This window comes from Nannospalax galili, unplaced genomic scaffold, assembly GCF_000622305.1.
Source record: "Nannospalax galili isolate Female #2095 unplaced genomic scaffold, S.galili_v1.0 scaffold335, whole genome shotgun sequence".
NCBI classification, from domain to species: domain Eukaryota; kingdom Metazoa; phylum Chordata; class Mammalia; order Rodentia; family Spalacidae; genus Nannospalax; species Nannospalax galili.
In genome coordinates, this window is record NW_008337842.1 from 2289524 (window position 1) to 2306828 (window position 17305).

General features: G+C 43.9%; 1 protein-coding gene across 1 annotated transcript; it reads left to right on the top strand.

Moving 5' to 3' along the window:
- Positions 1–675: 675 nt before the first annotated feature.
- Plet1 (placenta expressed transcript 1) lies at positions 676–13195 on the top strand. The gene is made up of 4 exons (XM_008832778.3): positions 676–891; positions 6450–6651; positions 8568–8626; positions 12172–13195. Exons 1-4 carry the CDS (start codon positions 708–710, stop codon positions 12486–12488), a joined length of 762 nt encoding a protein of 253 aa, XP_008831000.1. The 5' UTR covers positions 676–707; the 3' UTR covers positions 12489–13195.
- The last annotated feature ends 4110 nt before the right edge of the window (positions 13196–17305 follow it).

Genomic DNA, 17305 nt, shown 5'->3' on the forward strand with positions numbered 1-17305 from the left:
GATGATTGATTGATAGATGATAGATAGATAGATAGACAGACAGACAGACAGACAGACAGATAGATAGATAGATAGATGATAGATAGATAGATAGATAGATAGATAGATAGATAGATAATTGATAGAGATAGATACATAGATACATAGATACATAGATACATAGACAGATACATAGATACATAGATAGATATATAGATAGATATCCAGTCTATTCCAGCTCTAGGCTAGTCATGAAGTGAACTAGAAACTGGAGGAATGACAGAAAAGGGTCTGTATTATTCCAAGCTAAAATGAGCTTCTGTGCCTGAGTTTCTACAGAGGGAAGAGTAGAGCGTCCACAGACCACCTGCTTGATAATTACTCAACCCCAAACTTCTGCTTTCTGGAGTTTACCACTTCTCACCAGTCTTCTTCAAACAGCTGGTGCTGAGCCAGCTGAGGGACATGCAAAGTAAAACTCTAATTGGCCCATTCCCCTTCTTGAGCAAAACAGGGATCACTGGTGACACGAAAGTAGAGGCTGTGATTCACTCCTGGTGATGTCTTGGGCCAAATTCCAGAGGGCAGTGTTTTTAGGAGGAACGGAAGGAGATTTGCATGTATGACCTCATCCAGAAGATCCAGCCCCAGAGCATATAAACAGGAGAGCCATCTGTCCCCATCAGTCTTCCTAGTGCCAGGCCCAGCAGTCTGAACAGGTCACCACCATGGCTGTGTTCCATTCCTTGTTACCACAGCTGGGGCTGTTCCTGTGTCTGGCACTATACTCTTCTTCTGCCTTCTCTGTAAGTTATAATGACCGCTGCATGGTCTTTGATAAGGTGTTCACCTCCAACAACTCGGGAATCAAGGCTAAGGCAGAGGTCTTCAGCAGGAACTCAGTCTACACAGGTGAGTCAGAGCTGATCTTTCTGTTGTCTGTTCTCTGAGGGGTGTTAGAAATTTCAGATCATACCCCTCCACCTCTGCTCTCAGTTACACAAAGTGTTTGTGAACCAGATGGGAAACGGGGCGGGGAGAAAAAGAGTATGTGAGAGTGGACTGAGGAGACTATTTTCTGCATGTTTCCCATTTGTAAATGAATCACAGGAGGCTGAGAGCCCCATTGCTCAGATTATCTGAGCCCCAGCCAGCACATACCTGGAGCAAATAACTTGGCTTGAGAGAAATGGGCATTTGATCATTTGGGGGGATAAGTTCACTGCAGTATGTAATCCTGTCACATCCACCTGAACAATGCCAGGAAGGACATTAGCATTCAGTCTATGAACAAAAAAAAAATTCTTAAGCTAGATGAGGAAAATGTCAGCAGCCCCTCAAACATTCAAGGAACCCAGAGAAGTCAAATGACTTGTTCGAGGACTTGCTGCCAGGAAGTTGCAGAATCAGCTCCATTCCTTTTTTCTTTTTGGTCTTTATGAGACAGGGTCTCCTTTTCCTTGTAGCCTCAGCTAGCCTGGAACTCTCTATGTAGATCAGGTTGGCCTCAATCTCACAAAGGTCCACCTGCCTCCACCTCTGCCTCTGCCTCTGCCTCTGTCTCCCAAGTGCTGGGACTAAAGACATGCACAACCACGCCTGAGTTGTTCTTTCATTCTTAATCTAATGTTTTTGTTAAACATATTTGGAAAGTATTTCATAAGTATCCTTTTCGGGATTCATCAAACCTACAAGTTAATGAATATACTTTCTAATTAGTCAAACCTGTAAGTCAAGGAATATGCTTTGTATCTAGTTTTATTTTTATGTATTTTTTAAAAAAGCATCTTCAATTGGTTTTTATTTATTATTATAGTGTGTGTGTGTGCATGTGTGATGTGTGTGCTTGTGTGTGTGCCACAGCACACAGATGGAGGTCAGAGAATAACTTTGTGGCATTGGTTCTCTCCTTCCACCTTTATGTGGACTCTGGAGATTGAACTCAGGTCACCCACCTTGAGCAGAAAGTGCCTTTACCCCCTGAGCCATCTCACCAGCCCCTCTACCTAGTAGTATAAGAGCAGTGACAACATCTTCTATGGTGCTTTATAGATGAAGACATTTAGTCCTCATACCGACCTACTAGGCAGATCTTTTGTTGTCCTTGTTTTATAGATGAAGAGATGGGCATGTTTTTGAGTGGCTAAGGTCACAGAGCTACAGAAATACAGTTGCTGGAATAATACCAGCAATCAAATGCTGATACACCTTACTATGTTCTGGGTTTTTGTTCTAGGGGGAAATGCTATTAACTACCCACTTTGTAGAGGAGAAATGGAGTATGTGGAAGCTACAATTTTACCCAAGGTCACTAGGATGTAACAGAACAAATATTTGAACCTAAGTCACAGAGCCCAGAGCCTGTTTTCTTACCTCATGTATCATCCATCCTCTCTTCAAATTCTAACCAAATTTTTCAAAGTCCACCAGGGTAACAGCCATACTAAGGGTCTACGGAGTTCCAACTTTAAAGAGTGAACCACCATGCCATGCCTTCACATGGTAACCCTGCTTGTCTTTCCACTTTTTTCTGGAACTAAGTGTTCCCGTTGTAACAGGACCATGTTCCACTTCCCTGGAGAAGTGGGTCTCGTCCTACCAGAGAAGGGAAGAGAACTCATCTTATAATTCACGATGAATACTGCGTGAGTATGTATGTGACCAAATGCATTACTGCAAGAAAGATTGTGTGCCTCTGATCCGAGATAACACAGGAGACAGAGGGTTTTGCTACTGAAATGGGAGGAAGAGATGCCTACTACACGAGGATACTGTGGAGACATGGGAGCCTGTCTATAAAGGGGGAGACAGGAGAAGGAAAGCACAGGACAACAGGGAGAAGGGGTTGGAAGGGCGATCACAGCAGCTACAGAAGCCTCACATGTGGCCAGAGAAAGGGAAAGAAAGAACTCAGGTCCTTTGAGTGCCTATACATGCTTTGTACTTAATCACATTCTACTTCAAACCAAAATCTATGAGTCCACTGAGGTAAATCTGACTCACCATAGGAATGCTTTAAACTGAGAGTCAGGAGACTGGAGAGAAGGCTTAGTGATTAAGAACAGTGACTACTCTTGCAGAGGACCTGGGTTCAATTCCCAGCACCCATATGGTGGCTAACAATCATCTGTAACTCCAGTTCTAAGGGATCTAATGCCCTCTTCTGACCTCCACAGGCATTGCACAACATGGGCGTACTTACATACATGCAGGCAATACATTCATACACATAAAATAAAATAAGTAAAAAATATTTTTTAAAAAGAGCACGTTACACTTCCAGAGGACCCAGGTTTGGTTTCAAGCACCCACATCGTAGCTAACACCCATCCTTAACTCCATTTCCAGGAGATCCAATACCCTCTTCTGGTCTCCCAGAGCCCCAGGCATACCTGTGGTGCACTTACATACATGCAGGCAAAACACTCATACACATAAAACAAAAATTAGTGGATTCTTTTTTATCTGCTGGCCGTGGGGAAGGGCAGAAACCCACACTGACAGTTACAAAGCAGGCTTCATAAATGTCTTCGTGGAGTGTCGTGGCCAGGACTCAGGGCTTTCTAGAGCCTGAGTAAACACACACCCAGACCAGCCAGCTTCCCTTGTTTTGGTTTTGAAATGCTTTTCCATTTCAGCATTGTGTCAACATTAGTAAGCCATATATAAACAGCTTGGCAGATCCTGAAAGACAATGGTAGCTCAGGCAGTGTCTCAGAATAGGTTTCCTAGACCTGCTCAATAGGGAAAGAGGCCCTTGATATTTGCCAAGACTGTGCTGGGTCAGCTCTGCCTCCATTGTTCACCTCTATGGAAAAGAAGGGTGTAACTTGCCACCTTTATTCCTAAACTTTCAGCTTTAAGGACACTGTACTAAGTGGGGTACAAGATTTTTTATTTATTTTATTGAATTTATTCATTTATTTATTTTTAGCAGTGCTGGAGATAGAACCCAAGGTCTTGAATATGCTAGGCAGGTGCTCTACCACTGAACTATCCCCACCCAGCCCCAAAGCAGGGCTTTAGAATCAATCAAAATGTAATTATGTGATAGTCCTCAGGTGCCCAACACGAAGCTGTCCAGATGCGGGCACAGATGAAACCATAAAATACGATAAAGTATACAGCTCTATAGTAAAATATGTCAATGTCTCAGGCGTGAGAGAAAAGGAGGGCTAAGTTGGTCCAGAGGAGGAGCATGCCATGACAAGATCTGGGGTGGAAGTGGGATGGGGTGCTTGATAACAAAGGAGGAAGGCTTCCACACAGGCACCCAGACATAAACAAAGCCAGGCCCAGGTGCAGGCCGGGTATGCTTGCAGAAGAACTGGGGAGGCTAGTTGCTGCCCTAGACTAGAAGGCAGACAGTAGAGTGGGACCAGGGTCTCAAAGTCCTGAAAAACATGTGCTGGGTGCAATCATCAACAGAGAGAGGCAGAGAGATGAAAGCAGAAACGTTTAGATTCTCCAGAGGGAAGGGCACTCGGAAGGCTTTGAACTGGAGTATGTCCCACTGGACAGGTTATGTGAGGAAGTCCGGTCTGGCCACTGTGGAAGCCTGAGGAAGGACCTGAGGCCACAAAACCAGAGAATTGCAAGTGCCTGGGAAGGGAGAAGGGGGGGGGGCTGTCCCACAGTGAAAGGGAGACAGTGGACGGTGCAACAGTCAGAGAAACACTCTCAGAGAGTTCAGAGAATTCATGACTGTCTACATGACACCATTGTGTATCACCTTCCACCACACCGTGATGCACCCATGTAAGACAAATGTCAGCTCCTCTGGATGAGTCAGGCACATGAGATTTGGTCAGCTGGTCCTCTTGGCAAGGGAAACTAGGCCAGAGAAATATAATGTGTCTAAATTAATGCTCACAATTACAACATATCCAATGCCCACTACGTCTTAGCCTCTTCTCTTCAACCCTCTTAGGAGCCTTTCTAGATATGTTGCATGACCAGATAATAAGGGCTACATGTCATTATCCCTGAGGCCCAGAGCTGTGACAGGTGCAAATGGGGAATCAAATCTGTGTAGGGCTAGGGATGGAGCTCTGTTGCTAGAGTGGTTGCCTAGCATGCACCAAGTTCTAGCATCAATCCTCAGCATCTCAGAAACCAGGCACGATGGCACACACATGTCATCCCTGTACATGGGGTATGGAACCAGAAGGATGAAAAATTCAAGGTCATCCTCAGCTACATGGAAAGTTTGAGGTCAGTCTTGGATACATGAGACCCTGTTTCAAAATAAAAATAAATAAATAAATAACCTGCACAGTGATTGCTAAGCAATAAGAAACCAAGGCTCAGAGGCAAGACTGACCTAAGGGTTAGAGTCAGAGCTCAGACCCAGGACTGTCTATTGTGCTTCATGAGCTATTTGCCTTGCTTTATTTATTCATTCATTTGTTTGTTTGTTTGTTTGTTTAGTCTTTTTGAGACAAGGTCTCCCTGTAGCTCCAGCTGGTCTAGAACTTGCTATGTTGGCCTTGAACTCACAGAGATTCACCTGTTTCTGCCTCCTGAGTGCTGGGGTTGCTTTGCTTTATGAAGAAGTCTTTGAAGGAGTTTCCTATGGCTGATGGGCCCCTAGAACTGAGGAAATTACTCATGTGGGGCCTCTAAGAAATGGAGAGACTGAAACATCTTCTTTAAATTTCTTCTCATTATACATAAGAATGTTGTAATTAATCGGTGTTAGCAAGGGCCCCTGTAGGTGCACATCAGGCTAGGTCACAGGGGGAGCCTCTGTGTGGAGAACCTCAAAGGGGTTATTTGATAGGTTCTTGGATAAGGCCCATGTGCCTGATCCTATGTCTCAGATCTCAGTGTCCCACATCTACTGCAACCCCTTGGCCTACCCCACCTGCACCCTCGACAACAGAGACCAAGAGAATCAGCATTTCTGGGGGTAGGAGCAGGGCTTTGCTTTTACTTGGCAACAGTATTCCTTCATGTTCCTGGAGCACTTCCCAGGTGACCTGACCCTTTCACAGGTCTCTGCCATCACCACATTCCTGAGAGGAGACCTCAGCAGGCTTACTCCTCACCTGGCAAACCGCCCCTTTGGGGAGGACTTAAGAGATTTACTCAGGATCTCTCCCCTAGCATGAGCAGTAAAACCAGGGCCTCATCCACTTTTCACTGTAGAAAATTTGGAAAAAACAAACCAAGCAAAAGATGCAAATTAAAATCATAGGTAGCCCAGGCTGGCTTTAAACTTGCATGCAGCCAAAGAGGACTTTGAACTCCTGATCCTCTTGCCTTCACCTCCCAAGTACTGGAATTAGGGGTATGCACCAGTGCCCTGGGTTTCCATTAATACCTTGAGGACTTCCTTCCAGGCATCTTCATTTTCTTTTACAGAAATGGGACGTAGCATATATGCTCACCCTGTAACTTTCTTTGCCCACACTTAAATTTGGTTTCACTTGGTTCACACTGACTACTTCCTTGTGTTTCCCTCCTAGTGTGGGTTCCTGTGAACAACAAAGTCAGCTCTGTGGTCCTGCGAGCAGTGAACCAGCACAACAACTCAGTGGGTTCCTGGGACGGAGCGAATGAGGACTGCAACGGCACTGCTGTGTATCATGTGAATCAGTCTAACAGCTCATTCTTCGGGATACACTGGATAGTTCCTAATACTGAAGACACCACGAACACCAACCTGCAGTAAGAATTTATCTCATTTCACTTTGGGCTTTTGAATTTTTACATCAGGCTTATACTGTTGTACCTTGACCTGAGAAAGCTAAAACTATACTCTGGATGTGATGTCTCAAATCCAGCTGTGGCATTTCTTGTCTGCTTCTCTTTGTTGTGTCTTTCATCTGTAGACATGTGTGCGTGCGCGTGCACACACACACACACACACAATGTAATATATGTGTATATATATATATAGTGGGGCATCATTTTTAAAACATACACTCACTTTAGAAATGGCTACCTAAAAGAAAGTGTGCCATTTGAGTAAGAGAAGTAGTTTCCTCCTGTCATAAAAAGTGGATGTACCCAGGTTCTAAGGTAAGGCCACTGAGAAGTCAGCATTGTACTTTCACGACAAACTTTCCTCCCTCTAGGAACCTGACAGTAAGTTTACTTTAGGAACCAAGTGTTGGAAAGTACGTGTGCTTCTGAACTGTCATTTTGTTCTGAAAGGACAACTCTGATCATCACTGTGTCCACTGCCAGCATCCCAGGTTCTGGGGAAGCTGGTGATACTGCCAAGCTGTTCTTCCCTCTCTTGCCACACTCTGGGCCTGGGTAGGCTTCACTAGCTTTGGAGGAGGTACTGTTATGCCTACAGAGTGATGAACAAAAGCAGAGTCCAAATGGATCTGCTACTATCCAATCTCACCATAACAGCAGTTGTTTAGAAGCCACCCAAAGCTACTTAGGGTAAGGACTTTCACTTCACCGCATTAAGGCCTCCACATTCCAGGCAGCCACAGAGATACTCTGTAGTGACCCAACAGTGATGAGCTCTGCAAGGGAAACAGCACAGTCCCCCTGACAATAATCTCCATCCTCATTTGTGTGGTCACTATGATACGCTAGCCTCCCTGCTTGTTCACAACATGTACACTCCTCACCTTCATCAGTAAGACTGACTCCAAGGGGAGGGAGACACAGGAAGCAGGAATGCCACTATGGTGGACGTCATGCTCAGTAGGGGTCAAAAGGACTATCAAAAGGTCCCAGCCCATGGGATTTTCACTGAGAATGGGGAGCAAGACCCACACAGAAATTAAGTACTGAGGTGGAACAGCTACCCAGCTTTCCCTGAAATCCCAGGTTCACAAAGGGCTCCATTACACACCTCCCACCTTCCCCTGCTTCATCAGAGCACACATCACAACTATAACAGCCAACCTTAACTTATTAGCTGGTTATTCATTGAAAATATGTATCTCTGAAGACACTCTAAATGCCCTAAGAGTAAGAGCGCTACCTGCCAGGTTCACCACTGCCTGCTCATGCCAAGCACAGAGACTGACATAACAGACATTGTCCTTTCACTAGTTACTTGCTGAATGTATAACCAAGGGACTAATATTATAATGGATCCATTGATATAATAGCCACAGAATAAGCTGGGAGAATCATTTAATGAATATTAAATTTACCATTTACAACAGAACCTGCCTTCAAGAAGTCAGCCCTCTAGTGGGGAGAGAAGCTCATAGCAAATGAATGTAGTAGAGGGTCATGGCTCTGGGTAAGTAGCAATAGACACAGGACATGAAGGGTATCATTGTGTCTCTGGGAAGATGTAACCAGGGAAGGTATCACAGACAGAAAGATTTACTTGAAGAAAAGCCAAAGATGTGTACCAGCCTGTGGGGAGTTCGGGATGATGAAGCCAGTGGGGATGGGGATGGGGATGAGGATGAGGATGAGAGAGCTGCTGGGAGTAAGACCACACAGAGCTCTGTCAAGACAAGATGGTGGAAGCCAAATGACCTCCTTATTGTGCCACAAAAAAGTAAGCTCAAAAGAGATGAATAAGGTTGGGTGATCCAGAAAGGCAGAAATGTCTGCTGAGCTTGTGAGCCTTCACCGTCTCATTGATTTGCTCTCCACAGAATCTTTGTCGTGGATTTCAATCGCACAGCTGCATTTTCTTCTGTGAAAGTGGAAAATGGTGAGTTCTACTGCAATCTGTTTACATATTTGGTAGTAAACTCCATCAACCTGGAAAATTATTTTGTAGTGCCCTGCGGGTCAAGTGGAATTTCAGTTGAGTCTCCCAAAACTTGGAACCAACATGAGATTTTTCCCAACCTCTTTTTCCAAATCTGTGGAAAATAAAAGCCCTCACCAAGATCTTGAAATTTTTCAGGGTCAGGCATGGAGGCATACACCTTTAATCCCCACACTTGGGAAGCAGAGGCAAGCAGATCTCTGTAAGGTTAAGGTCAGCCTGGTCTACCTAGTGAGTTTCAGGACAGCTGGGACTACAGGGAGACCTTGTCTCAAAAAAAAAAAAAAAAACCCAAAAATTTTTCAGACATTTCCACGTCTACTTGCGGTTCCAGACTCCTGCTTCAATCAGAGCTGTTTCTATTCAGTATCCCATAGGTATCAATATGAAGGCAACCTCATCCATAATTCTCACAAAGAACCAGAAACTCCACTCCCTCAAGGCCTTCACAGAGTCAACTTTAACCAAAGGGTTTTTAAGGGAATGATGTGAGTGAGGGTAATTATACAGACAGTGTTGGTATAGATAGAGCAATAAGGTCAGTTCTTGTTAAGTTTGGTTTTTTGGAAGGGTACAGATTGAACCAAGCACCTTGTACATACTAGGCAACTGAATTATCACTGAGCTGAATCACCAGCCCCTTCATGAGCTCTTTTCTTTCTTTTCCTCTGTGTGTGTGTGTGTGTATCTGTGCATGCATGTATGTTCTTGTGTATGAACATGTACATTCACATGTGTGTGTGCGTGTGGAGGTCAATGGCCAACCTCAGATGACATTTCTCAGGTGCCATCCACCTTGTTTTTGAGTCAGTGAGCCCCATGGATCTGCCTGTGCCTGTCTCGCCCACACTAAGACTGCAAGCATGTGCTACCACACCTTACATTTGTACATGAGTTCTGAGGTTCAAACTCAGGTCCTCATGCTTGCCCACAAGATCTCAGCCATCTCCACAGCCCCTTCATGAGTTCTCAAAGTGGCCTTAGCTCTGCCACTATTACCAGGAGTTTCCACTGGCTTTTCATGGGCTGTAGCCCCCCGAGTCTCAGACCTTCCTGAGGCCCCTTACCAGTTTTCTCACTTATCTACACCCTTTTCTCTTATTTACCTGTGGGGAGACAAAACATCCAAAAGTGACCTTCAGGGGCTGGAGAGACGGCTCAGCAGTCATGAGTATTGACTGCTCCTGCAGAGGACCTAGGTTCAGTTCCCAGCATCCACACAGTGGCTAACAACCATATATAACTCCAATTCCAGGGGATCTGGGCCTTCTTCTGGCCTCTGTGGGCATTCCATGCATGGATGCACTTACATATGCAGGCAGAACACTCATACACATAAATAAATAAGTAAATAAATAAATAAACAAAATAAAAACAAAAATGAGATTCAGAAAATAGACAATTTGCCTAAGAACACAAAATCAATAACAAAATGAGGGCTCCAGTTCCACAATGTATGCTTTTCTCTGCTCTTCTTAAACTTACATTAAAACTAGAAATACTGTTACAATGGTTTCTAAATGTAAGAGTCAAAAGAGAGTACCTGTGAGGCCTTGGGTTCAAATCCTTAGCAGAGAGAGAGAGAAGAGAAAGTTCAAACAAGAACCATTAGTCTTTCTCCAAAATAGTCCAAATAACAGGACTTCCTCAGGGGCCTCAGAACAGTGAGACACCCAGCGTAACTGCTGTTTTTCTGCCAGTCATGCATTGCAAAATGTGCTTAGGGGATAATTATTTCCAACAACAAATTTTAAAGTGCTTATGTCTAATCAAACTATTCTATGAAAACTTAACTACTTCCTTGGTGGTTTCCCCTCTATGAAGTCAAGGGTGTTATTTTCTTCCTCAAGGACATTTTTGAGATGAACACTTGCATAAATGCTAACAGAAGGGGAAAATGTTTGCTTCTAATCAAAACCCTTTAGCTCTATGCTAATAAAATACAGTTTAAAAGGGGCGGGGGAGGCCAGGAGTCTTGATATGTACCTGTGCTCCCAGAAGTTAGGTGGTTGATTCAAGTTCAAGGCCAATCTGGGCTACATAGCAAGACTGTCTCAAAACATGCACACAAACAAAAAAAAGGAATGAAAGAAAGTGGCTGTGCTCAGCTCCCTGTCTCCATAGGATGCCAGGGAAGCAACGTCCTGGAGAAACGGTAAGACATAAGACTATGTCTCAGAGCTAGAAGGACTCCTCAAGGCAGGCAGAAGGCTGCCCAGGCCACGTGAATCACTGGACTTTCCTTCTTCCTTATAAACATAGAGTTTAAAGGAGATGAAGGTGAGGGGTGTGTGTGTGTGTGTGTGCAGATGTGTACAAGTGTGAACCCAGAGGTCACTGTCAGCTCAGCTTAGCCAGCAAGGCCCAGCAGTCCTCCTGTCTCTGCTCCCTTCCTTTCCCCTCACCCGCAGAGCTAGGATTTCAGGTGCATGGCTGCTACACCAGGCTAAGAGTGAGATTTTTTTAAAGATCCATTCAGATGTTTGAACTATGTGAGCTCCAAGTTCCAATTTTTATAGGATAAGACAAATTCCTAGGACTAGAGACCTACTTTTCTTTGCTTCTCTGAGAGAAAATCTTTGAGAGTTAGAGTCTACAAAAATGGCCTGTGACTTGCAAGTCAGAGAAAGAAAATCAGGGGTTTGGACATGACATCTTTCTACAAACTTTAAGGCAGAGATGGCTGTCCTTAGGTCTAGAGGATAATTCAGTTGTCTTACAAGGCCTGGAAATTAGAAAGATAAGCATAAAATTGTACTATCCTGGATTATATTTGCACTTATTAAAGGCATGAAGATATTTGAGGGCCAGCTACCCACTCAATAATAAATACAGTGTTTTTATAAATCCAGTAGCCCCCCCATCTCAAAAGACTGTGCAAACTTTAAGTATAGAGTCTTAGTTATTTTCGTTACTTAACCCTCTCCACCTTCCAGCTGCCTAGCAGCTCCCTCCCCCGACCTGGCACTGGAGAAGTGTTCATTGAATTTTTTTAAGTAAATCTTTAATCATTTATTTTTATGTGTGTGTTTGTATATATATATGCATCATGTACATGCCTGGTCTCAAAGAGTCCAGAAGACGGAATCATAGTCCCTGAACCTGGAGTTACAGTTTTGAGTTGCCATGTAGGTGCTGGGAACTGAATCCGGGTCTTCTGTAAGAGCAGCCAGTGCTCTTAACCACTAAACCATCTCTCTAGTCCTTATCATAATGATTGAATTTTGCTCATGAACTGGCTCTATCATTCTATCATGTTAGCTTCTTTTTAAAACTATTATTATTAGTGTGTATATGTGAGTATACACACATGCCACGGCATGTGTGTAGAGGTTCTGGGAATGGAACTCAGGTCACCAGGCTTATGTGCTAAGTACCTTTACCCAGTGAGCCATTTCGCCTGCCCTTAGCTTCTTTTTGAGTGCTTACCAGACACCCAACCAAGATTCCAATAACATTGTTTCTTGTTTTGTTTTTCCCCCTAGTAACACCCACAGCCTTTACCCCTACTTCTAAGGTTTCTGGGACCAACCAGACCACAAGCAAGCCCACAGCCGAGACCACGACCATGGCCACAGGCAAGACCACGACCATGGCCACAGGCAAGACCACAACCATGACCAGAGCCAAGACCACAGAGAAGCCCACAGCCAAGACCACAACCATGGCCCCAGGCAAGACCACAGACAGCACTATAGCCTTAACCACAGCCACAAGCCTGGCCATCAGAGCACTCAGCAGCCCCATCGCATGTGCCATCCATATCCTGCTTGTTTTTCTCACCAGCAAACTCCTTTTCTAAAAGAAACTAGGAAAACAATCCTCTGACCTCCTGTGTACCCTCTCAAGCTCAGATCCAGGCCAGTGCTTAAACATATGTAAATGAAATCTTTATGTTATTACATGGGAAATTCCACTGTTTCCAAGCATAGACCTGCAATACTCAATGGTGGGTCTGAATGACACAAGTGTTCACCTGGATCTTTCAGGGCACAGATTCTGCTTTTTGTAAATACTTACACCAGCCTGGCTGAAACCTGGAGTTCTGACTCTTGGTTTAACATGGTGACAGTCAATCTGAATTTCTGTTCATTGCCAAAGGATTCCCATGGGCCTCCTGGGTTTCTAGGGGAAGAATATTTCTTTATTTTCAAGATGATCTCAGATTTCTGGCCAAACCCACTCAGGTTACACAGAACTTCTGTGACTTATGTGAATGGAGGTAGAAAAGAGAAAGGAGAACTAGTCCAGAGGCTACCGGTCGTTCCAATTCGACTCACAACAGTAGGTTTTGAAGGGCAAGAAAATATGAAGGTTCCATGTCTGAGTAGCTGATGGCAAGCCACATGATGCTATAAAGATTTTTTTTTTATTTTATAAGTCACAACAATGGATGACACTTTGAACAAGAATAATAAATGTGTTAAATTGAAATATAAGTCTTTAATGGGTGATAAAATACAGATATTTCCTAATTTTGTTTATGTATTAAAAATATTAATGGACCAATGAGTGTGTATGTTTTCCAGGAGAGACTTAAGGGTAAATTCATCTCAATTTCCATTTTCCTCCAAAGTGTTCCCCCCTCCCCTGCCCCAGTAGTAATTTCCACTAAGAAGTGGGCAAAATATTTGTGATATTTATAATATAATGTGAAACCAAAAGAAAGGTATTTCCAGTAATTAGCTTATAATAAGAAACCAAGTTTTCCTTTGCTCATTATGCTAAATTCTAACGTGTCAACATTTTTTGATTCCTAAACTTGTGTAGCTCATAGGACTTCTGCCTCTATGCCACCTTCAAGGTTGATGCCACACAAACCCTGAGGGAGGAGAAACTTTGCTCTCTTCCAAAGGTTGAGCAATTTTAGGGATGAGGAAAAACCCATAAATGTCCATTTGGCCAAAATTTAGCTTTGCTACAGATAATAATAAATGCTGTAAGAAATATCCAAGTTTTTGTACTACAAAAATTCTCACTCAGTTAACATTTCCACCCTCTCCCCTTAGAAACCATATAAAAGGAATCTCACCACAGTAGTGTAGTCCTTGGAACACTTCTCTGATCTAGATAATGGCTATTCCCTACTGCTTCAGATTCGTTTATCAACAAATATGTATTATTGAGTGTCTATTCTGTGACAACCATCACTCTGGGCTCTTAAGCAGAGTAAAGATCCCTTCCCCAGGAGGTCCCTATCCCAAGATTCCCTCATGAAGTTATCCTCTTCTATGTGCTGATGCTGTTTGCTTTCATTTACGCTAGGTGTGAAAGTTTCTCAGAAATGTGCTATCCTGAAGTTGCCTGGTTATACTTTATAGTTTTAAAGATAAGAAAATTGAGGGTTCAGAGAATTTTTGTGATTGGTCTTAATCCCAGAGCTAGTAGCTTGGCATGGTAGTACATGCCTGTAATCCCAGCAGTCAGGAGGCAGAGGCAGAAGGACTGCTGGTAAGTTTGAGGCCAATTTGGTCTACATAGCAAGATCCTATCAGAAGGAGGGAGGAAGGGAGGGACAGAGGGAGGGAGGGGAACAAAGTAAGAAATCACAGATCCAGTAAAAGCAGGGCAGGAATACAAACCTGTGCCAAAGACTCTTCTTTCCCATCTAATTGCAATGCTCTGCATTGACTCTGACCCTAACTGGCTGAGATACAAAATAAGGCCTGTCTCTGCTTCCCTGGGTATGTGATGGGAATGGCAGTGTTAACAGCAGCAGGAAACGTGATCACAGCGTGTGTCCACATTGTCTGAGTTTCCTGCAGTTTAAGTTTCCTGAATGTGGGCATCCATGTCTTTCATCAATACTGGTTGAGTTTCCAGCCACTATTTATTCTCCTAGTGCCTTTCTCTCCCCTCCTTTGGGAACATGTTGCACGTATGTTGGTGTATTTACAGTCCACAGGTTTTTCATTTGTCCTTCATTCTTTTTCTTCCTGTTCCTCAAACTAGATCATTCCAACCAACCTGTCTTCAAGTTCAGATTCTTCTGTCTCTTCAGGTCTGCTGCTGAGCCCCAAAATTTTATCTTAGTCATTATATTTTACAGCTCCCAAATTCTATTTGGTGTCTCACCACGGTCTCTCTGCCACTGATAGCCTCTGTTCAGAAGTAATTCTCCTGCCTCCTTCAGTTCTTTGTCCATGGTTTCCTTTTCCTCATTGAGCATCTTAAGATGGTTGACTTAAAGCGTTTGCTACTTAGGCCCAATGACTGGGCTCCTTGAGGACATGTCTGCCAAATATTTTTCCTTTGAATTGACCATACTTTTCTGATATTTGGTATGCTTTGTCTTGTTGTTGAAAATTGGGCATTTTGAATATTATAATGATTCTCCTATACACACAGCCAGAGTTTGCTATTGTTGGTTGTTTGAAGGCTGTTGTCTATTTTTTTTTTTTTTTTTGAGACAGGGTCTCCCTTTAGCTCTAGCTGGCATGGCACTCCCTATGTAGACCAGGCTGGCCTCACTACCACAGAGATCTGCTTGCCTCTGCCTCCTGAGTGCCAGGATTAAAGGCATGTGCTACCATGCTTGGTTTCTGTTGTCTTTTTTAAAAAAATGTTATTGATTCAAGTATTCGATACAATATATTTTGATCATATTCAGACCCCCTCCCCCACCTCTGCCCTCATCTTACATCTCCTGACCCCACCAACTTCATGTCCTCTCAGCAAATGAGAAGCCCCATCCATCTTATGCAACACATCTGAACTTGGTGCCAGAGAAATTATATCTCATTAGAATGCCAGTGATCTATAATTCTTTTTGTTTTAATGTGTACAAATGTATTGCCTGCATGTATGTAAGTGCACCTGTGTCATGCAGTGCCTGCAGAGATCAGAAGAGGGCATTGAATCCCCTGGAACTAGAGTTACAGACAGTTGTTAGCTGCCATGTGGGTGCTGGGAACCAAACCCCAGTCCTCTGCAAGAGCAGCCAGTGCTCTTAATCACTGAGCCCAGATCTATAATTCTTACATATAGATTGGGCCAAAGTAAGGGCCCACTTCCTTTCCTTTGTACATGGTTTTGGGTCAGAATACACCCAGATTTCTTGGAATGGAATTTTCATATTTTCTGTTTCTCTTAAACATTGCTTATGACTGACAAGTAAGGATTCCTCTCCTCCTCAGCAATCAGAAACATTAGAGTTTCCTCATCAAAGTCAGTTATTTGCAGCCCAAGTATATGCAGGATATACCTTGGCTGTTTCTGGGCATTACTCAGCAAATCACCCCATTATGGTCCAAGATGTTCTCGAACAAGTTAATTCCCCACAAAGTTTTACTGTGGGTAAAGCAGAAGCTGGGTTTGCACGGCAGGCAGCGGCAACTCACAGGCTTCCAATCTAAGATTCTCCTGGTGGCAGTCAGGGTGTGTCACGGCTTCACACCAAGCATTACACCAGTGTCCTCTAGGGTCCTGTCACTGCTAATAACTGAAGTCAGGTTCTTGACAGTCACTGGATGATGATGACGGCCGGCCAACCATAGGTGCACTGTGCAACGGTTGCTCACAGGCCCAGCCTCTCACAAGAGAGGTGTTACAGAGTGCGGCTTGTTGGTGTGGTCACAATAACCTCCTGGTTGTGCCTACTGCCTGGCCCTGTGGAAGCCAGGGGGTGTGGGCATTACGAAGGCAGAGGCACAGTGACTAGGCGGGATGCACAGCTCCACCAGCAGAGGTAAGGGTGGAGAGGTGTATATAAGTGTTTTGCCTTACATGTATGTATGTTTACCACGTGTGCCTTGTGCCTGCAGAGGCCAGAAGAGGGCAACAGATCCCCTGGAACTGTAGTTCTAGGCCATCATGTGGGTCCTAGGAACTGAACTCAGGTCCTCTCCAAGAGTAGCAAATATTCCTAAATGCTGAGTCATTCCTCTAGTGCGGGCCATTGTCTTTGTTTAGTGCTCTTCTAAGCTATATTTGCAGACTGCATTCCTTGTGTGGTCACTGAAGCTTCTTTTCTGACATCTCATCAGTAAGCCAGGGACATTACAGATTTTTTTTTCTCTTCTGAGACAGGGTCTCACTATGTAGCCCTGGCTAGCCTGGAACTCCCTATGTAGACCAGGCAGCACTGGAACTCAAAGAGCTCTGCCTGTCCCTCCCTCCCCAGTGATGGGATTAAAGGTATACAACATCATACCCAGCCTGGATTTTCTAAAATATCAAAATTTAGCATCTTCTTTCTTCACTAAGCATTGACCAACAAGCTAGATTTTTTGTTTGTTCTGTTCTGTTTTGTTTTGAATAGATCTAAGAAGTCTTTAAAAAGTTGATTTTCATGGGCTTTACCATCTTAATGTTTGGTTCTGTGGAAGGACTTGGAGTCTTTTGTTCCACCATTTTTTTTCTAACATCACTGGGTGCTACTGATATCTTTCGACACTTATGCTAAGTACTGTGCATGAATCGTCTCATTTAACCCTCACCCCAGCTCTATGAAGGTTGGCCATTTTATAGATGGGGACACTCAGTGAAAGAAGAGAATTATAAGCCTGGGGTGGTGGCTCATAGTGAGTTCCAGAAAAACCTGAGGTATATAGTATGAAACCCTGGAGAAGGAGGGAGAGGGAGAGGGAGGGGGGAGAGGGGAGGAGAAAGAGGAGAGAG

Coding starts and splice junctions, on each gene's coding strand:
- Plet1 (XM_008832778.3), top strand. CDS start 708: ATGGCTGTGTTCCATTCCTTGTTACCACAGCTGGGGCTGTTCCTGTGT. Junction 6,652..8,567: donor ACCACGAACACCAACCTGCA/GTAAGAATTTAT, acceptor TGCTCTCCACAG/AATCTTTGTCGTGGATTTCA. Junction 8,627..12,171: donor TTCTGTGAAAGTGGAAAATG/GTGAGTTCTACT, acceptor TTTTCCCCCTAG/TAACACCCACAGCCTTTACC.